Source organism: Thyridium curvatum (assembly GCF_004353045.1).
Source record: "Thyridium curvatum strain D216 chromosome Unknown NODE_68_length_238363_cov_78.500886, whole genome shotgun sequence".
NCBI classification, from domain to species: domain Eukaryota; kingdom Fungi; phylum Ascomycota; class Sordariomycetes; order Thyridiales; family Thyridiaceae; genus Thyridium; species Thyridium curvatum.
Window position 1 is genome coordinate 16,952 of NW_022156823.1, and position 19,957 is coordinate 36,908.

General features: G+C 56.9%; 7 protein-coding genes across 7 annotated transcripts; 4 read left to right on the forward strand and 3 right to left on the reverse strand.

Moving 5' to 3' along the window:
* Nucleotides 1-3,741: 3,741 nt before the first annotated feature.
* Nucleotides 3,742-4,398, forward strand: E0L32_009382 (uncharacterized protein; the record flags this gene model as incomplete). The annotated part of the gene is made up of 2 exons (XM_031144341.1): nucleotides 3,742-3,970; nucleotides 4,049-4,398. The coding sequence occupies 2 exons, from the start codon at nucleotides 3,742-3,744 to the stop codon at nucleotides 4,396-4,398; spliced, it is 579 nt and encodes a 192-aa protein (XP_030991049.1).
* A 1,541-nt stretch (nucleotides 4,399-5,939) lies between these two features.
* E0L32_009383 (uncharacterized protein) lies at nucleotides 5,940-6,563 on the reverse strand (the record flags this gene model as incomplete). Its single annotated transcript, XM_031144342.1, has 1 exon — nucleotides 5,940-6,563. One exon carries the CDS (start codon nucleotides 6,561-6,563, stop codon nucleotides 5,940-5,942), a length of 624 nt encoding a protein of 207 aa, XP_030991050.1.
* A 675-nt stretch (nucleotides 6,564-7,238) lies between these two features.
* On the reverse strand, nucleotides 7,239-8,499 carry E0L32_009384 (uncharacterized protein; the record flags this gene model as incomplete). The annotated part of the gene is made up of 2 exons (XM_031144343.1): nucleotides 7,239-8,049; nucleotides 8,114-8,499. 2 exons carry the CDS (start codon nucleotides 8,497-8,499, stop codon nucleotides 7,239-7,241), a joined length of 1,197 nt encoding a protein of 398 aa, XP_030991051.1.
* Nucleotides 8,500-10,297: 1,798 nt separating this feature from the next.
* E0L32_009385 (uncharacterized protein) lies at nucleotides 10,298-11,954 on the forward strand (the record flags this gene model as incomplete). The annotated part of the gene is made up of 3 exons (XM_031144345.1): nucleotides 10,298-10,773; nucleotides 10,854-11,388; nucleotides 11,478-11,954. The coding sequence occupies 3 exons, from the start codon at nucleotides 10,298-10,300 to the stop codon at nucleotides 11,952-11,954; spliced, it is 1,488 nt and encodes a 495-aa protein (XP_030991052.1).
* Nucleotides 11,955-13,035: 1,081 nt separating this feature from the next.
* Nucleotides 13,036-14,793, forward strand: E0L32_009386 (uncharacterized protein; the record flags this gene model as incomplete). Its single annotated transcript, XM_031144346.1, has 4 exons — nucleotides 13,036-13,185; nucleotides 13,242-13,319; nucleotides 13,421-14,266; nucleotides 14,341-14,793. 4 exons carry the CDS (start codon nucleotides 13,036-13,038, stop codon nucleotides 14,791-14,793), a joined length of 1,527 nt encoding a protein of 508 aa, XP_030991053.1.
* Nucleotides 14,794-15,264: 471 nt separating this feature from the next.
* Nucleotides 15,265-17,401, reverse strand: E0L32_009387 (uncharacterized protein; the record flags this gene model as incomplete). The annotated part of the gene is made up of 10 exons (XM_031144347.1): nucleotides 15,265-15,599; nucleotides 15,675-15,890; nucleotides 15,970-16,055; nucleotides 16,114-16,254; nucleotides 16,321-16,693; nucleotides 16,761-16,858; nucleotides 16,913-16,974; nucleotides 17,028-17,082; nucleotides 17,145-17,214; nucleotides 17,269-17,401. The coding sequence occupies 10 exons, from the start codon at nucleotides 17,399-17,401 to the stop codon at nucleotides 15,265-15,267; spliced, it is 1,569 nt and encodes a 522-aa protein (XP_030991054.1).
* Nucleotides 17,402-18,148: 747 nt separating this feature from the next.
* On the forward strand, nucleotides 18,149-19,717 carry E0L32_009388 (uncharacterized protein; the record flags this gene model as incomplete). Its single annotated transcript, XM_031144348.1, has 4 exons — nucleotides 18,149-18,395; nucleotides 18,452-18,741; nucleotides 18,810-19,386; nucleotides 19,443-19,717. The coding sequence occupies 4 exons, from the start codon at nucleotides 18,149-18,151 to the stop codon at nucleotides 19,715-19,717; spliced, it is 1,389 nt and encodes a 462-aa protein (XP_030991055.1).
* Nucleotides 19,718-19,957: the final 240 nt, after the last annotated feature.

The window sequence follows — 19,957 nt, forward strand, 5'->3', positions numbered from 1 at the left end:
GTAATGCGTACATGGCAAAGAAGCACACGACGAACTTGCTCAGTGAATCTTGGGGGCTTTGGTGACGGGACCGGCTGGCTCGGGAGCGTCAAATGGCTACATCAGAGACATGAGGCGCTCAAGCTCAGCCAAGCGGCCATCGACAATGGCACAACGGCGCTTGTGGCCAAGCTTTGTTGTCTCGGTCTTCCGTCGTGCCCATGTGTGTCCGTCCGACGGTCGCATTCCAAGATGGAGGAGCCATTCCTCGGGCCTGACTTGACATGCGGGAATTGACAGCTGAGATGTCTAGCGCTATGTGTCTCCTTGCATTCTTCCTCGGTGGGGAGAAGGAAAGCTGGGTGCATGTTTGTTTACTGACAGATTTACTGACAGGGCTCTCAGATTTCCTAGGCCATTGAGAAAGCGATGCTAACATCCGCCGTGAAGGTAGGTAGGCGAAGCACAGTCAGACATGCTGTGATAGTATTGAGCTTTCATTGACTAATAGAATTGGCGGCAGTCCTCGCCTTCGCAGCTCATCTCCGCTTCTGCATGAAACGGCTTCTCACCTGTGGCGGGCCGGATGTGGAAGTGGACCTGTCTGCAGGGGACCAAATTGCCAGCAATTACCAGGCCTGGCAAGCCTGGCTTCTTCCGCGTGCAGCGTACCCAATCTTGATCTCTGGCAACACGCTGCCTCATCGTCATCCAGAGCTCTTCACTACGTAATTATTGCCTCTTGGGACCGGTCACAGGATGCGGTCCTTCTGGGCATCTCAACCTGCGACTCATCCTGGATGAAAATAGCAACACTACAACAGCAGATGGAATCAATGTCTGGATCTCGATGGTTGTCGTGCGCAATCCAGCTCTCTGAGTGAAACATGCATCCTTGAATGCATAAACGACGATGGCTGTGCCCTGCCGATGGTCGGCGGTACTCGATTCATCTCCCGGGGTCGAGACAGGCGTGCCAGGTTGCTCTACAACGCATGTGACAGAACTCCAGGAGCTGATCGCTGTACCCCGGATTCTCCCACATTCACTCCAACCAGCTTCTTGGGGAAACGGAATCATATGCTTTTCCCCCTCCCAGAGCAATCACGTTCGCAAGGTGCCTGGCCTCGGCTCAAGATGTGATACTTGGTGCTAATCCTTCGTAGCGCCATTCGGGATGCGGGCTGGTGGCGCCTGGGACTTTTGGGCTTCTTGGCCTTCTCCATCAGCACCAACAATGTACCCGGTCAAGCTTTGCAAGGGCAGATGGGCCAGACCAACAACAGCGGAGCTCCCTCTTCACAAGCATCTTTGGTGTGCTTGGCCCTGCTCGCAAGCCTGGAGATGGTGTCCACCCCCAGAAAGTGGCCAGTGCAAACCGTCTCTTGGCACTGGGGACCGCCACCAGATCAGCTCCGACGCCCAGCGAGCTTAAAGTACCTCCCGCTGGCGGGGATGCGCCTAATGGCACAGCAGGTTCTCAAGATGGCACAGTGGCTCAGTGGGTGGGCTGGTCCGTACATCTGCATTTCCGGGGCGACAGAGATTTGGCTTGCCCTCATGCTAGTTGTTCTAGTGCAGGGGCACAAGGCCGTAGCGCCGTCATCGACCTGCCAATCATGGCTACTTTGTTGTCAGTTCTTTCGAAGAACGCTTGCTAGCGGGAAGCAACAGTTTTTCATGATGGGGGAGCTCTGGGACGGCGCAGGAGGCTAGGCTGGTCGTGTCCGGTTTGCTTCGAAGGTAGACCTCCATTACGTACCGACTGGGGCAGGGGGGGCGGGTAAGGAGACACTCGGTGACACTGCTCTGTTGCTTTGCTGACTAGGCGCCATGGACGACTCCCCGCGGACCTCAGTCGATCACTTTGGATCGGATGCGCTCATGCTGACCTGAGACCAGGAAATAACTGGCCCACCACCACCACTACCACAAAGCAGAGGCCCAGCCCCGGCATTTTCCCGCATCGTTCACCATTTGCAGATCAGATTTGTTTGCTTGATGGTTTGGCGGAAGACCAAACTGTGTCAATTGAAGAAGGTAGTGTAGATGTCGACCAGTCTCCGTCTTGAGACGTCAAGTTGACGTCGCTGGTGTCTCGGCCGAGTCATTATTCAATTTCCAAGACGCCAATTGGGTTTCCAGGAAGCGATTTCATCTGTGCTTGCTTCAGTCTTTGGTCCAGTGAAAGTCGTTGGTGTTGGTTTTGGGAGCTACAAGTACACACGGAACAGGGCCGTCTGAGGACAGTTTCAGGACACTGTGTGGTCAGAAAGCGCCTGTTGCCAAGGCCACGGGCAACCGATGCCCCAGGTTTCCCCAGCGTCGTCGTCATCAGAAGCAAGACAGCAGGGCAAAACTGGGCCGAAGGACACTCGCTGTCCAGCCAAGCTGAATCCTCGACCAACGCCTGTCCCAATAGAGATGTACCGACTGCAAGTACCTGGCGATCACTGACGATATGCGTACACAGTTACCTTGCAGCTCGTTCCGCTCGAGCCGGCAGCGCCCTGCAGCGGGCTGTTGGCGGCCTGGTGCTACTTGGGCTTGCAATTGACTCGGTGCATCCAGGCAAAGCAAGGCTACGGCGAAGCGACATCGATCCGACTGATGAAAGGAAATGACAGCGCAGAATACAGCTTAGGCAAGTGTTTGAGCCCCTTTTGCCAATCTGCCAGTTAGAGTAGAAGGACAGGGCCTCGAGGGTGCTGTAATACACAAGAGGCAAGAGATCGAACCGATGCTGCGAGGATCAGGGTCGAATCGATGGTAGCGCGAGGGGATGAGATTGGCTACCGCCCGAGATTACCCCTGCAGCAGCCATTGCGACACAAATTCCAGGATGTCTAACGGCTGGCTACCAGCAAAAAGAAAAGAGAGAGGCAGAGAGGGAAGGAGAAGCACCCCGGGAGGAAACGCTCAGCCACCATGCTGAGTGTGGCCGCCCCCGTAGCATCCGCACACCACTCACAGGCGCATCAGGATGGGCAACAGAGATTCAGCGAGCCATCGAGCATTCACTGTTTGTCCCCCCGGGCCAATTGCGGCCCACCTAATTTAATGCCCACCCCCAGGTGGAGGCCGTGGGCAGATCTGTCGGACCTGTGTCTTGTTCGGGGAATACTCCACAGCCTCCTTAACGCAAAGCGGCATGGCCTACCACATCCACACCTTGTCCGCACCCTGGCGCTCATGCTACGTAGCTAGGCCGAGCTGGGGATGTACCCACCACCCAGACGGCCTTGTACCTCGAAGCTCTCACTCGCACAGTGGGAGATGCTCAATGGCAGTGGACGATGTTGGTTGCTGACCCGCGCTGCCGACCAAGGAAGGGAAATGACTACATCACCGAGCATCATCTCGGGAGTACCTTGCTTTCGGACCACACGATGGCCCTGGTCGACAAAGATTCGCCCCCCCCTCCTAACGCACATCCTCCCCTGACCCAACCAGTGGGTCCCTACCGATCATCCCAGCTCAAGGTCCTCCTCGTCTTCCTGGCCTGTGCCACAAGCTTCTCACCTCGACTCGGGGGAGGAGGATCTCTGATGAGTGTGTAGCGTACCATTCCCACCTCGAGCAAAGGCCGGCATATAAACCCCAGACTCCTTCGCAAGCCCGGTCAATATCGTTTCTCCTCCTCTTTTTCTCTCCTCACCCACATTCGCTTTCAGCTTCCAACAAACAACACTCGTTGTCTCTGTATACCACCAGCTTTTTGAACTTGTCTTAGTAATTCAACCAAAACAACCAACCGTCAAGATGAAGTACACTGCTGTCCTCCTCGCCGCCGCTGCCGCCACGGCCTCCGCTCAGTGCATCACCGACATCCCGTCGTGCGCCCAGCCCATCATCGTCAAGGCCGCCTCCACCGCCACCACCTGCGCTGCCGACGACTTCAAGTGCCAGTGCACCAAGGACAACCAGAGCAAGATCACCGGCGCTGCCACCGCCGACGTTATCAAGGCTTGCGGTGACGACGTTGCCATCAGTACGTTTTGGCATACATGCACAGTGTATTATGAGCAAGATTCAGCATGACTAACATGACTCGCTTCCTCTCTTACAGACAAGGTCCTCCCCGCCACCCAGGCCTTCTGCGCCGCCATCAACGAGGGCAAGACCTGCTCCACCGGCGGTGGCTCCGGCGGCTCCGGCAGCTCCAGCAGCTCCGCCGCCTCGTCCTCGAGCTCCGCCGCCAGCTCCTCGTCGGTCGTCTCCAGCGTGTCCTCCTCGGCCTCGGCCTCCGCGACCAAGACTGGCATGTCCACCACCACCTCGGCCCCGAGCAAGCCCACCGGCGCCTCCAACGGCACCACCACCAGCAAGCCCACCGCTGTCCCCACCGCCGGCGCTGCCGTCCTCGGCTCCATCGGCACCGTCGCCATGCTGGCCCTCGGTGCCCTCGCTGCCTTCTAAGCGCGCCGTCCTTGAGCAGTGGTGTGGAGGTGCTGACCTGAGGAGGATCGCTCTGACGGGCGGTCTTTCTCGGTGATGCCCCTTCATCTCGTTGGCATCTTGTGCATCTTTTTTGCTTTGCTTTCTCGCGCGTCCGATAGAGAGCGGAAGTTTCGGGGTGTACGAGCGTTGGGTTGTACGAAAGGCTAGCTTGTTCTAGCTTTCGTCGGCCTGGTGGATTTGTTTCTGCATTTCCTGCATTTCTTGGATGGAGGGGATCGTCGAAAATGGGAATCATGTCAAACCTGCACATTCAAAAACAAACGAGAGCTTATTGTGTGAAATAAAGTTCTTTGTGGTATATATACAACGACATAATGTTAATTGGAACTTCATGAATAGCCATCATCTTGTGATATCACTCTGCTCCCGTGTCTGTTTGAATCTTGACCATGAATGAGATGACTTTCGCGAGGAATCCTTCGCTTCTGACATGACATTGAACGTCGCAACCAGAGTCTAGACTGCTCCGTCCAACTTGCAGGCGCCAAGCAAAGGGGGTCAGCAACCAGTCACCGAGTAAAGCAATAATCCTACCCTACCATCTCGTACGGCACGTTCCATTCTTGTCGCCTACTCTGCAGGCTGGGGGTGGAGAGTGAGCAAACAGCACCCGGAGGACAGAGTGGATACACCATCAGCGTCGCACTTTGGCCAGGATCCTGCAAGTTTTTCTTTTCTTTTTGCTTTTCCCGCCTGTAACGAATCTCTAGGGTGTTCCGATTTGATCGCCAGGGATGGCAATGGGCAAGGACCAGGGTCGCCCGTACAAGCGTACACACAGACAAACTTGCGCACCCGCGCGTATTAATGGGGAGGCCCATTCCCCGGTACGCCCGGTTGCTACCCTGTCTCGCCTGTTTATGGGGGGCTATTTCCTTGCACACGCGACGCGCGAGATTGCTCGGCGATACTTGTTGCGGATGCGGACCTTCATGTAGGATGGAATCTGGGAAGAAAAGTGTCCCAAGCTTTCGATGTCGGGTCAAGCTCAACGGCGTGAGAAATGTCGCGAAGTGTCCCGCGGGCTGAGTGAATGGCCGACGACGACAACTACCGAAAACGGATATGAAACCTGGTGGTTCAATGCTTGATTGAGATGTCCAGGACGACTTGCCTTTTCTTGTCTGGCCCAGGACCACTTTCTCTAAATTCTCACTTGCACTATGCTACATTTGGGACGACAGTCCATGAAAGTTTGAGGCAAATTAACAGTTATTAAACTTGGCGATCCTTTCAATGACTTCCCTGTATTCATAGACGCGAGGCAATATCGTCGCCATGCTGGGCATCTTGCGTTGCAGAGATTGACAGCGAGACGGAGCATGAAACGAACCGGGTTACTAGTCTCTGGTAATGTCAAGTACCAACAGAGGCGAAGAGAGACCTCATCGTGCATCCTTCAACCCAGTGAAGCCTTTCTCCCGAATCTATCGCATCAAGCTGACCGTCAACTTCACAGCCAGAGGGTGCTGTTCCTCCCTACGGGCCCGCGCCTCTCTCTAATCCTCGCCACAGAAACCCCGACAATTCGTAAACTCCTGCTCGACGTAGAAGGGCTTCGCGTCGTCCGCCAGCGCCCAGTTGCAGAACCCGCTGCCCGCGCACATCCCCACCATGTTGACGCCCGTCTCGAAGTGCGCCCTGCCCACGAGGACCGCCTCGTAGTCGCCCTCGTCCCGCCCGGCCGTCGCCCGGACCGCCTGCGTGACCTCGAGGTCGAAGCACGTCGTCGCGCTGGGCCGCTTGCCCGCGCACTCGGACTCGCCGGCCTTGAGCAGGCGGAACGTCCACCGGCCGTTGTCGACGGCCGTGCAGTTGTCGTTGACGACGCCGTAGAACCAGTCCTTGGGCGGCGGGGGCTCGTCGTCGGATTGCGCGCGCGAGGACCACTCCATGCGGCACTTGATCTCGCTGGGCTGCTTGCTGAGGACGGGCCCCGTGTCGACGGTGTTGTTGTCAAGGATGGTGAAGCTTAGAGACGAGAAGGGGGTAGAGCCCGGACGGCCTGAGGGCGAGTAGGTGCCCAGGCTGCGGACTTGCCACGGGACGAGCTTGACGGCCGAGGTAGTTGTTGCCATCAAGCAGAGGGCGGCCAGAGCCACGGGTAGACTTGGGAGGTGCATGATGAGGAGGTGAGTCGGTGATATGAGTCTCAGTTGAGCTTGTTCAAATTGGTTCTGAGGACAGTTGTGCTCTCTCGTCAAAGATGTTTCCTTTATCTCTAAGGCCTAGAAAAGGTGAATGAACGCAGGCCGTAGAGCGATGAGGAAACTCGTTACTATTTCTATTCCTTCACTTTCAATGCCAAGCAAGGCTTCAAAGGTGTAACGTCTCACGCTGAGGTTGTATCATCGTAGCGATAGTCTGTGCCGACACGAGTGAATATACTCAAGTCAGATAACTACTCCTGCGTGGATGATGGCTCCAGGACCATTCAAAGTCAGCCCGCTGCCGGCTAAAGTGGCCGATATTGCAGGATGCACACCGAAGCCGTCACTCCTAGAAGGATTACGACTCGGAACAGTTGCCAGCTGACACCCGGGTTTTCTCCATTGAGACTTGTGCATATGCTTTGCAGGAGTCTATTCTTGGGAGTGCGTTCCAACAGCATCGAAAGCACCATTTCACAGATAGGCGACTTGAAGGGATGGCGTAACACTAGTCTCCAGCACTGTCAGAGATGATAGAGATATAGTCTTTGCATATGTACATTTGAGCCCAGAGTATATATATAATCTTCAAGTCCTCCAGCATCAGGCTGAACAATCCGCAGTGACGGCTAGAATACCTTGGAGTAATCACTCGTCCCAGATCACAGCACTCAAGCCATCCTCGTTATTCACCGTGCCAGGCGACCCAAGCGGGATCGTGGCAATCAACTCCCCAAGCTTGCCGCTCTGCACGTCCCGCGCAACGACCGCCACGTTGGCCGAGGTCTGGCCCCCGATGGCGACCATGTCGCCGGCCTTGTTGATCACAAACGTGCGCGGGAACCACCCGTGCGCGCTGGTCTGCTCGAGGAACTTGATCGCGCCCGAGGCGGCGTCGATGGAGTACGTCGCCATCGAGTCCTCCTTGGCGCCGTAGGTTCGGTCGTTGCGGTTCGACGCGTAGACAAAGTTGCCCGCGACGCGGACCTCGGCGGCCTTGGACCCCTGGGGCGCGGTCTTGCCCGCCGGGTAGGTCGGCGCGGACTGCGTCTTCTTGAGCGACAGGCACCCTCCGTCGCCCGACGGGTAGGCCGTCTGCCAGACCGTCACCGAGTTGGCGAGCTCGTTGACGACGTACAGCATGAGTCCCTCGGTGGACCCGGCTTTCGGCGCCCACCACGCGCCGTGGCGCGGGCCGTCGCCCGGACCGGTCTGGGCGGCGGGGCACTCGGTGAGCTTGCCCGTAGTGGCGTCGATGCGGTAGATGCGCACGAGGTCGGCGCCCAGGTCGGCGCTCAGCAGGAACTTACCCGTGGGGTCGGTCCAGACGGAGTGCGGGTGCGGGCGGTCCTGGCGCATGGCGTTGGGGCCGCGGCCCGACATGGTGAACTTCAGCTTCTCGACGGGCTGGGTGCTGGCCGTGAGCGGGAGCTGGTAGGTTGTGAGGGTGGACAGATCGCTGTGTTTGTGGTCAGTCACGCGTTCTTCGTCCTTTTCAGGTATGAAAAGCAAGATGTACTGACTACTCCGTTGTCGCGATGAACCCTCTGCCGTTGCTGCCGCCGTACAGGGTGCTGTGCACCTGGCCTCCTGAGGTCTGCGCGCTCGCCGCCAGGGTTACCGACCCATCTTCCTTGACGGACAAGGCCGACATGCCGCCTGGACGGCCTCGCCAGTTCTCATCGTTGACATACAGGATGCGGTCCTCAGAGTCAAACGTGATCCATGCGGGCTGAGTAACTCCGGCCTTGCCTGTAGACTTGACCTTCAGGGTGCCATTGCCATTCGTGACCTCCAGGTCCAGGGTGTAGATAGTGCCGCTGTAGTGCGAGGCCAGAAGTGTTGCTGCCAGGGATGCACTCGGCAGAAGGCAGATGACTGCCGAGAGCCATGACCTGATGGACGCCATGTCTGTCGAACGATGAGCGGCGGCGCGTGACCCTAACTTATGAACCTTCGACGGGATGTAGGCTGTTGGTGATCGAGCTCGCGACTATCGCAACGACCAACGACCATCAGCTACTTACAAGCTTGATAAAAAGGCCATCGCATCAGAGCAGATCGGTCACTTCTTGGCGTCTATATGGCCACGCTGTCGTCGCCTATTCTCACACGATTCTACTTTCGCGGCCCATTTCGGCACCTCATGCCCTCTCAATGTGGACTCTCGATACTCCAGAGCAATGCGACATTACCTTTCAAGCTCCGAAACTACCCAATTGAGTGGAACGCGTTGCGGATAAAGACATATCGAGTCAGGGTGATTACCCGCTCCGTAGATAGGCGAGGAGGCCCTGGGTAAATGGAGATCCCGGATAATGTCCATAAGGCCACTGATTTAAAGCGCACAAATCAGCTTATGATACCATTCGTGGAGTTTGCTGATCTCGGAGGAGTCTCCCAGGTATGGGATCTTAGGAGTTAAAAGGACATGGAGAAAGGCTCTTGTCTCCCGAGAATCCATGCAAAAGGGTTCCATCACAGGTCTGGGGAACCACTTGGACTCATCCGAAGTTCCGGCCGTTCCACTCAGAATCACCGACTGAGTTATCCGTTCTCGACATACATTTCCAGGAGCTGAAATGTTCCGTCTACTCAAGCTAATAAGGGGCCTTCCGTGTGGAATGATATCCGATATGGGTCGGTGGCCGGAGACCCGACGGTGACCTCCGGATAATATGCAGGCACTGTATTGTAACGAGGTATTGATGGAAGAAACCCAAGCTACTTTAAGAAGGTAACCTCTATAATCCCGTTCTCACGATCCGGGTCGAGCTGAGCTGGTCCATCGTGCCTCCGCCTTTGGCTCTCCGCTTCAACTCTGGTCGAGCGGCGTTCGAGGGAAGTGCAATACCGAGACTACCGGCTCCCTGTACCGTAGATCCGCATGCTCATTAACATAGAGAAGCCTACCTGCGGTTTGGAAATGTGATGGAGTTGCGTTACGGGCATCATGTGCGCCACTCCAATTTGCGACTTGAGGCTGCGAGCCAAGATATTGCCGAGAGATCTATATCATATCGGGGGCCATATCGACACCACCCATCATAATGGCGCGAGAAACAGCTCATAGGGCGTGCCCGTGATCCTCTCCCTCCAGTGGCTGTTTTACCCGGCTGATAAGTACGAAGGTGATTTGACGCGGTAGGAGCACACTCTAGATGCGGTATCTGTAACAGTAAGCCTCGTACCACACACTCCGATGGTCTCGGACTGAACCGAACTCCCGGGGAGCAGGACGACAAGATGGATATGCATGTTTCCCGTTTGCCAAGACGCAATCCGGGTGGTGGTACTGCCAGTCGGACCTTCTAGACTGCTGTGCCGTACCCCCATCCCAGCTTTCTATCAACCCCGCGAGGCGCGGAAGGTGACCCAGGGAGGAGCGTGAAGATCTTAAATAGTGTGGGCAGACATCCTTACGACCTGGACCAGGGAATGGCGCCACATCTAGTCCGACACTCTCTTTACGTCGTCCTGGATCGTGTGTGAGCGCTGCCTGACGGAAGTGGCCGCCATTGTCTGTCATTACCCCAGACTTTGTCGGCTCAACAGATCGTGGAGTATATCTCCGAATCACTCCGCGTCTCCTGCTTCCCCCTTTCCCCAGAAGTTTCGTTGCCCCTATCCACCAGTTTCTCCAGATCCTGGGGAATCCCTACCCCTTTGTTATACACGCACAAGACTCCAGAGAACGCCACATCAAGATGCTGCACGGCACCGCACTGGCCACGGTGGTGGCCTTCGGCCTCTCCCTCTCGCTGGCGTCCCCGCTCAGCAAGCGCGCCGCCCTCGAGGACTGCCTGTCGAGCTCGGGCGTGAGCGTCGACAGCCAGGGCTCCGACGACTGGTCGCTGGACGTCGCGCCCTTCAACCTGCGGCTCAACTTCACGCCCGTGGCCATCGCCGTGCCGACGACGGTGAAGCAGATCCAGGACGCTGTGGCCTGCGCCGTCAAGCTCGGCGTCAAGGCGAACCCCAAGTGCGGCGGGCACAGCTACGGGTCATTCGGCCTGGGCGGCGAGGACGGGCACCTGACGATCGAGCTGGACCGCATGAGCAAGGTGACGCTGGACAACAAGACGGGCATCGCGACGATAGAGGGCGGCTCGAGGCTGGGCCACGTCGCGGCGGAGCTGTATGCGCAGGGCAAGAGGGCGTTCAGCCATGGGACTTGTCCCGGGTGAGTTAGGAAACTATGGTGGTGGCATGCTGAGTGGCCTTGATGCGGGCCGGAGGACTGACAAAGACTTTCTCGGACAGTGTCGGTGTCGCAGGACACACGCTCCACGGCGGCTTCGGCCTGAGCTCGCACACCAAGGGCCTCGCGCTCGACGCCCTCGTCAGCGCCAAGGTGGTCCTGGCCAACTCGACGGTGGTCTCCTGCTCGGCGACCGAGAACCCGGACGTCTTCTGGGCGCTGCGCGGCGCGGGCGGCTCGATGGGCGTGGTGGCCGAGTTCCAGTTCCAGACCTTTGCCGTGCCGGAGCAGGTGACCATCTTCGTGGCGTCGGCTCCCTGGAAGCAGGACAAGGCGGCGGCGGGCCTCAAGGCGTTCCAGGACTACGTGGCCAACACGATGCCGGCCGAGCTCAACATGCGGCTCTTCCTCAACCGCATCTACGCCAACTTTGAGGGCCTGTACTACGGCGACAAGGCCGGGCTGGTGGCGGCGCTGCAGCCGTTCCTCAACGCGACCAACGGGACGCTGCAGTACACGCAGACGGGGACGTGGCTGGACCAGGTCAAGCACTTTGGCAACGGGGTGGCGCTGAACCAGACGCACCCGTACGACATGGTGAGCCCTTTTCCCTCCTTTTGCGCACAAGTCCATGGAAGGCCGGGATGGATGAAACCAGACAGCTAATTCCGTCTCACTCCCTTTAGCACGAGACCTTTTACTCGTCGAGCCTGTACTCGCAGGCCCTGACCGACCAGCAGCTGGCTGCCTTTGTCGACTACTGGTTCGGCGCGGGCAAGAAGCAGACGCGCAACTGGTGGATCCAGGTCGACGCGCACGGCGGCAAGAACTCGGCCATCCCCAAGGTGCCGGGGAACTCGACGTCGTACGCGCACCGCGACTACCTGTTCCTGTACCAGTTCTACGACCGGGTCAACTTCGGGGCCTACCCGGCGGACGGGTTCCCGTTCCTGCAGAGCTTCATCGGCAACCTGACGGGCACGATGAAGGACGGCGAGTGGGGCCGGTACGTCAACTACCCGGACACGCAGCTGGACCAGGCGACGGCGCAGAAGAACTACTGGGGCGGGCACCTGGCGAAGCTGCAGGCGATCAAGGCGCAGCTGGACCCGAACGATGTGTTCCACTACCCGCAGGGCATCTTGCCGGCGGCAAGTGCCTGAAAGAGGAGGAGAGGAGGAGGGGAGGGGGGTGAAGGACGGGAGATGGCCGGGGCGGCGTTGAGATCGAGTCAGCCGGGGTTCCGGCCGGATGGAGAATGCCAATCAATCAATTAGCATCACATCCATCTCATTACACACCACTGTATATGTAATCAGCAAGAGCACAAACAGACCCGGCATCTTTGCTTTGTAACTCGTGCAAAGCTTCCAAGGAGCCATACAACAGAGCAGACAAAACTGATCAGCGTGTGGCTTCGCTGTAGCTGCGAGACTGTGGCGGGGCGGGTCTTGTTTCCAGAGCAGGCAGGTGGTAAGAAAATGACCGCATCTCTACCTAGGTACTCCGGAAGAGGGGGAGAGGGGTTGATATCACTGGCGACTAGGGACTTTCGTTCAATGGATGCCATGATGAAGATGAAGAAGCTTCATAATAAGCTTCACAAAGTAGTACTGCACACAAAACAAGGAGGCCGGTTCAGAACTATTCATAGGGTTCATCCCATGACAAGGTTTCATGTTGACACTTAACGCGTGTCTGGTCTCTGCTAGGCGATAAATTATAACCCCACTGCGGCATGCTAGGCACCACCTGGGCAGTTAGTGACAAGATTCCAAGATTTTACAGCGCTTCAAGCTTCAACTTTATCCACTAAATGGACCCATGAATCCCCGCTCCCGCCGCTAACTCGAGTCTCTTCGGGTGTTCCGGGACTCACAATGCGCTGCAAAAAGCGCATCCATTCACTGGAATCTGGTTGGCCATCACTAGGGGAATTATCTCAGCAAATGAGGGTCCTCCTTTAGTGCCACGATCGTGCGCGTCCCATCGTCAAACCATCTGACTGGCCTTTTTGCTGTTTCTCTGTCCTCCCCGTATTCTCTGTGGCAGAGTTGCGGATTGCAGGGATATCCAGAGGCAAGAAGAGCAACAACAGCGATTGACTCCAGTTCCTTTGAATCCGACGACGACATCACCCTTTCCGCTGAGGCCCGACACGGCGACACCTCCCATCCCAGGGGCTACCCTCCCCAATTGAGCCGCCAGCCGACTTCCTGCGAATCTGAGCTCGACCTCTTCAAGATGGCGGTCCAGAGAATGCAAGGCCTGTACAGCAGTATGGCCGTTGTGGCCTGCGCTGCCATTGCTGTGGCTATGCTACCGCTTGCTGCCGCCCACGAGCACGACGAAGACAAGATCCCCGAAGGCGAGACCATCTCCCTAGAACCGATTGTACATTGCCTCTTCCACCACTCCGTCGGCTTGCTCGGACACTGATGGAGATACAGGACACGACGCTATGGATACACATTCTGCTCCAGATGCTTGCCTTCGGCATCATCTTTCCTCTCGGAATGGTCTTGGGAGTGAGTTTGGGCCCTCATCGTTTACCACCGCCTCTCGTAGTCCACATACAGGCAACGAAGCATGGAACTGACTCTACTGCCCCCTTTTCCTCCTCTGATAGATGATCAAGAGCCGCTGGCACGTCCCGCTCCAAGTCCTCGGCACCGCGATCGCCATCCTCGCCTACTTCCTCGGCCACATGCACAAGGGCCGCCAGTTCATCCACGGCAACGTCCACTCCAAGTTTGCCCACGTCCTCAACATCATGCTCTTCGCCCAGGTCGTCATGGGCGCCTACCTCAAGCTGCACCTCGAGCGCGGCTTCAACGGCCGCATCCGGCCCATCTTCCGCATCGCCCACGGCATCAACGGCAAGGCCCTGCCCGTCTTCTCCTGGGCCCAGATGATCTTTGGCGGCATCACCGCCCTCGGCTTCTGCCAGGGCGACCACCTCGGCCAGTGCCTCGCCCACTTCATCATGGGCGGCGCCTTCATCGCCTACGGCGTGCTGCTCACCATCCTGCTGCTCGTCGGCCAGATGTGGCTGCGCCGCACCGGCCGCTCGCAGGAGTTCTACGACAGCTGCGTCATCGCGGCCTGGGGCTGCGTCAACACCTTCACCGAGCACCGCTGGGGCACCGCCTGGGTCAAGAACGACTGGCAGCACACCACCATGGGCGTCATCTGGTGGTGCGCCGGCCTGGCCGGCGTCTGGCTGAGTCGCGACCGCGACGGCTCGCCCAAGCGCAACTTTGTGCCCGGCTTCGTCATCTTCATGACCGGCTGGGCCATGTCGGCGCACCCGCAGGAGCTCATGACCAGCGCCATGGTCCACACCACATTCGGCTACACCCTCATGGCCGCCGGCCTGACCCGCATCATCGAGGTTGCCTTTGTCCTCAGCGACAAGTTCGGCATGTCCGCCGACGGCTTTGAGACGCACAGCTTCCAGTACATTCCGGCATTCGTATGTTTCCACCATTCGTTAAAGGTCTCCTTTTCATCCTATGCTCCTTGACTGACTGAATCACAAAAAAACAGCTCCTCTTCGCCGCCGGCTTCCTCTTCCAGGGCGCCACCGAGGAACAGATGGCCCTCGTGGCCGGCTCCTCCATGGACCCCATCTCGTACATCCTCATCCTCTACTCGCTCGCCTTCCTGCTCTTCCTCTTCGTCAACATGCTCATCCACGTCTACGACCGCAGCGCCAACGCCGACCTGCTCGCCGCCAAGGCCCGCGCCAACCCGCTGAACCACCGGGTACCGCCTGCGCTGCAGGCCCGCGGCCTCAACGGCTCGGCGTCCGCCGCGGCCGAGAGGAGGCAGGTGCGGGACGCGGAGGAGTTTGAGCTCGACGGGCTCGTCAGCGACGAGGAGGACGAGGAGCACGCCGCGAGGAAAAAGCTGCTGCAGGACGATGGGAACGACGCGGAGGAGAGGGGCCTGGCGAGTCCGAGTACGCTGGGGCGGAACAGCGATCGGGTTGCGCCTTGATCGATGGGGGTTTGTGGAAGCTTCGAGTTTCGAACCTGCTATCCTTTCAGGAAGCAACAATTCGCTCAGAAGGCGTTTCGAACCATCGGAGGGGGGAAGTTTCCAGGAGGTGTGGGTGGTAGACTGGATGTGGGCGGCGACCAGGAAGACGACAGCCGTGAGGCGGCTACTCCGGTCTGATGTTTCTGAATGCATATACATAATACAAGGGTAAAATGGGGTCTGGTCATATCGGCGTTCAGTGTCTGGTGGCTGATGTTCTTTTTTCACGTCACGTCATACATTTCGGTAGAGTTCAATACTACTTTGATCAAATGAAACAAAGTCCCTCCACGGAGACTCCTAACTGAACTGGTCTGAACTGAATGTCCTGGCAGACCCACGGCATGGCAAACCTGTCAACACATTCTCTTCCGCTAAACACGACAACTGCTACTCCTCAGGCAACACCCCCAACCCCTTTTCTTGCTTCTACATGGCATAGCGGAAGTGCGGGTTGGCCAGGTCGGTCGTGTCCTGCTCGCCGAGCTGCAGGCCGATGCGCATCTGCTCCTCCTTGGACAGGCCCGACTCGGCGGCGAGCCGCTCGCGCCGCCGGTTCTCGCGCATGTACCACAGCCGCCAGGCGATGATGCAGAGCACCTCGAGGCCGAAGCAGATGGTGCACGCGACGGTGCCGCGCACGTACCGCGGCGCGTCCGACGTGCGGAAGACCTGCGAGCCGACCATGTTGCCGACGCAGTAGGCGATGAGCGTCAGGGAGGAGACGACGGTGCGCTTGGTGCCGCCGGCGATGTTGGACGTGACTGTTGTAGTAGGGAGGAAAGCGGTGTTAGCACACAGAATCGGGGGTGTGTGAGATAGGTTGCAGCATCACTTACTCAGGCTCCAGCCCAGGAAGACGGCCAGCGAGAAGACGACGGTGATGATGTACATGCCCCACTTGACCCATTTGTACTCCTCGGTGTTGGGCAGCAGGGACATGACGAGCATGCCGACCATGGGGAGGATGCAGGACACGATCATGATGTAGAGGCGCTGGTCCTGGAAGTAGCGGAGGTAGTAGGCGCACGCTACGAAGCAGACGACGTAGATGCCTACGAAGAAGGTCTAGTTAGCGAGAGGCGGTCTCAAGGGGCTTTCTCTGAAATTTTAGGGAGTGGTTCGACGACGTACCGTTCCTCGGAGTGCCGTAGAGCATAGAATCCCAGTTGTTGAAGCCAAAGGTCTGGTACATCAGGGAGCTGAAGGTCGTGATACCACTGGAGAGAATTGAGTGTAAGTAGATGCTCCTTTTCTGTCATCACAAGCGTAACGTACCCGTTTGGAATGCAGGACAGGAAGGTGTTCAAGACAATAAAGTACACCTGCGGGTCGGTGAAGCTCTCCCTGACCTGATCCCACCGCCACTTCCGGCTGGTTGACTCCTCACCGATCTGGTTGTCAAGAACACGAGTGGCACTTGATGATGCCATTGTCAGTCTTTCCTAATGCACGATTCACTCGGAAAAGAGTCTTCCCACTTACGCAATCTTCTTCTCCTCCTCATTCAACCACGGAACCTGGTGCGGAGACCCCAGGATCCAGAAGCAGGCGATACCACCGACAAAGGTCAGCGAGCCGAGGAAGAGGGAGATGGTCCGCCAGGCCGCAATGTGGGGGTTGTTCGCAGTGACGTGGCGCGCGAGGCCGTAGAGCATCAGGTTGCAGACCACCGAGAAGAGACCCTCCGAGGCCTGCCACCAGAGCGATCGGTGGGCGTGCTCCTCGGTCCGGTACCACTCGCCCGTGAGGAGGAGGAAACCGGGGGAGACGTTACTCTCGAAGAGACCCTGCAGGGCTCGCAGGGCCATAAACTGGGACCAGTTCTGGACCGCGCTGATGCAGAGGATGCAGATCGCTGGGGGATCGGTTAGCCTCTATCACTGCGAAAGGGAGCCGCATAAGGGGTTGAAGTCTGTACGCACACCAGCAAATAACGTAGATGGAGAGGACACGGCCGATCTGGAACTTCTGCATCAACCAGGTTGATGGGAATTCGCCAAAGAGGAACGTGAGATAGAAGCTGCGATGGATGTAAGTATCTGTTCAACTACCGGCTGCGAGGTTGGGGACGCACATGGTTGTGAGCCATTGGTACTGTTGACCGTGCAGGCCTAGATCTGTTTCCATGCCGAAGAGCTGCGCGGCTTGTAAGCAAAGAAACAATATAAAGGTGACAACGAACTACTCACTGCCTGAATACTGATGAACGTCTTGTCCGTTTGCTGAATGCCGTAGATGAAGAACCTGGTTTAGTTAGTTTTGAGTGGAACACACCGAGACAGAGCAGGGTCGAGGGCTGGACTGACATCATTGGCATAAGATAGCGGTCGATCTTGCGCGTAACCTTCTTGTATTGCTCCTCGGTATACTCTGTTCCTGAGCCATCAGCGACAACTTGTCCATAACAAAGGGAAGTTTCTATTTACACACCCTCTGTGTGACCAACTTCGGAAGACATGACTGCCTCAAGATCCTTGGGCTTCTCAGCGTGATCAAGATCCTTGACCGTGGCCGTCTCTGTGTCGGGCCGCGTCACGGCAGCGTCGGTAGGATTGGTAGCCATGATGATATCGCGTTTCACCGGTTGGCAGAGGCTATTTGGTGATCTCGTGCGTGTTGCTGGACTTCGGTTGTGGTTGAGAGACGGTAGAATGGGAGGAGACCCTGTACCAAGGGGAGCCTCTTGATATCCTCACGAAAGAGTTGGGTTGCCTACGACGATAGATCGAGGCTGTCCAAGTCTCAGTCTGGGGATGTGTCAATCAAAGTGGGCATCTTGGATGCTTTTGAATCCAAAGTCCACGGGCCGCCCCTGGAGATGTTGGTTAGGCACTTGCTGCGGCGCGTATTCCTCTAACCGAGTTTTCAAGGCTCAAGATAAGAACCCCAGGTTTTGTCGATCCTAACGCCTCTAGCCTCGGGCTAGGTGATCCATTCTCCCCGCTCGCCACGACCTGGGATACAACGTCGGAGTTGCCCGTCCTTGATAACAGAATTTATGGACAGAACCGAGTGGTGAGGAGAAAAATGCGGAGCCGGGCCGGTATTCGGAATCGCAGTGGAGAGTGACAGTCCTGCTAACGAAAATGGGAATGGATGGCAGGACCATCGGCCTAGCTCCGATCGGACCGGTTCGATAATCATGCCACAGAACCTCTATCTCTTGGCTTCAGGGTCCAAAATTTCGACTAGTGCCAGACACGATATATCTCGGGCAGCCTGTATATCAGAGAGAGATAGACAGACATATCGCTCGTGAGATGAGATAGGGCTGTTGTTGCTCATCTGCAAGCAGATTGCGTTCACCACCATGGCTCAGCAGGACGGACCCACGCCGGTTCCCGGATCGACCAAGTCGTTCTGGAGGACAGAGCTCCATGAGCTCGATAGCCACCGCAGCACTCCAGAGCTGCCTGCTGAAAGCGATATTGTCATCATCGGAGCTGGTTTCGCGGGTGCGGCCCTCGCGCATTACATCTACGCCGACAACCCGTCGCCTCCGTCGGTTGTGATCCTTGAGGCCCGAGAGGCTTGCTCGGGAGCTACTGCTCGCAATGGTACGTCTGTGAAGTCCACAGTCTCTGATGATGCGCAAGGACTCACCTTGAGGCAGGCGGCCACCTGAAACCGGATGTCTACTTCAACATCCCCACCTACATCAAGAAGTTCGGGGTGCGCGCGGCTGTCGAGGTTGCCGACTTTGAAGCCTCGCAAGTCACTGCTGTCAAAGAGCTCGTAGAGAAGGAGAAAATCGACTGCCAGTTCACGCTGACCCGAGCTTGTGATGTGACGGTGGATGAAGGTCTGGCTAGAGAGACCGAAGAGGCCTTTGAAATCTTGGCCAAGTCGGGAGTTGCGAACCTGAAGGATGTGCATTATACACGACGAAAGGATGCGGAGCGTGTAAGTCCACCAGCATACATTTATTCTACACACATCAGGGGTTGCTAATGACTTTTGATGAACTTCAGGTATCTGGTGTCAAGGGCGCGTTGAACTGCTTCACCTTCACGGCGGGACATATCTGGCCGTATAAGATGGTGATGCATCTGCTTGCTGGGGTTGTGAGCAAAGGCGCCAACCTGCAAACTCACACCCCCGTTACCAGCGTATCCGAGACACCCCTTGCCGACGGACGCTGGCTGGTTACGACAGAGCGAGGTGCGATCAAGGCGAAGAAAGTGCTGTACGCCACCAATGCGTATACTTCAAAGCTGGCGCCGCAGTTCAAGGATCGCATCATCCCCGTAAGAGGAATTTGCAGTCGTATCGTCGTTCCCAAGGGCCGCCAAGCACCGTTCCTGCCTCAGACCTACAGTATCCGATACGGAAAGGGCCTATTTGACTATCTCATCCCGAGAAATGACGGGAGCATCATTGTCGGCGGTGCCAAGCCGAACTTCTGGTCTGACCGTTCGCACTGGTACAACGTATGGGATGACAGCAAACTTATCGAGCCGGCCAAGAGTCACTTTGACGGCTTAATGCAAAGGACATTCATCGGCTGGGAGAATAGCGGAGCGTACACGGATAAGGTGTGGACAGGAAGTGAGTTGATCTGTGTCTAGGTTGGATGCGTGGCAAGTGCGCTAACTCGTTTCTAGTCATGGGATACAGTTCCGACTTTATGCCTCATGTAGGCGAGATCCCGGACAAGCCAGGTCAGATGGCGCTTGCTGGGTTCTCCGGGCACGGGATGCCGTTGATCTTGCTCTCCGCAAAGGGCATGGTGGATATGCTGTTGCACGGAAAGCCTTATGAGGAGACAGGAATGCCGTCGCTTTTCAAGATCACGAAAGAAAGACTGAGCAGTACGAAGAACGATGTCTTGGAAGGTCATGAACGGGACCATGGAAGCAAGGTCAAGTCAAGGCTGTAGGAGATTTATAGAAGCCGTAGTTGCTGAAATCTGTTAGTATTCTGTGAGCGAGTTAGACCTAGACACAAGAGACCGTTCTAATTCAGACTGAAAGTGAAACATCAAATTGACACCACTGACTATACGGTATTCTTGGACAATTGTCAGAGGCATATGTAATTATCTTGCATTACTTTCGTAACTTGGACTTCTAACTCTTGCATATTATTTCAGAGTATGCAACTGAGTAAATCTATATAG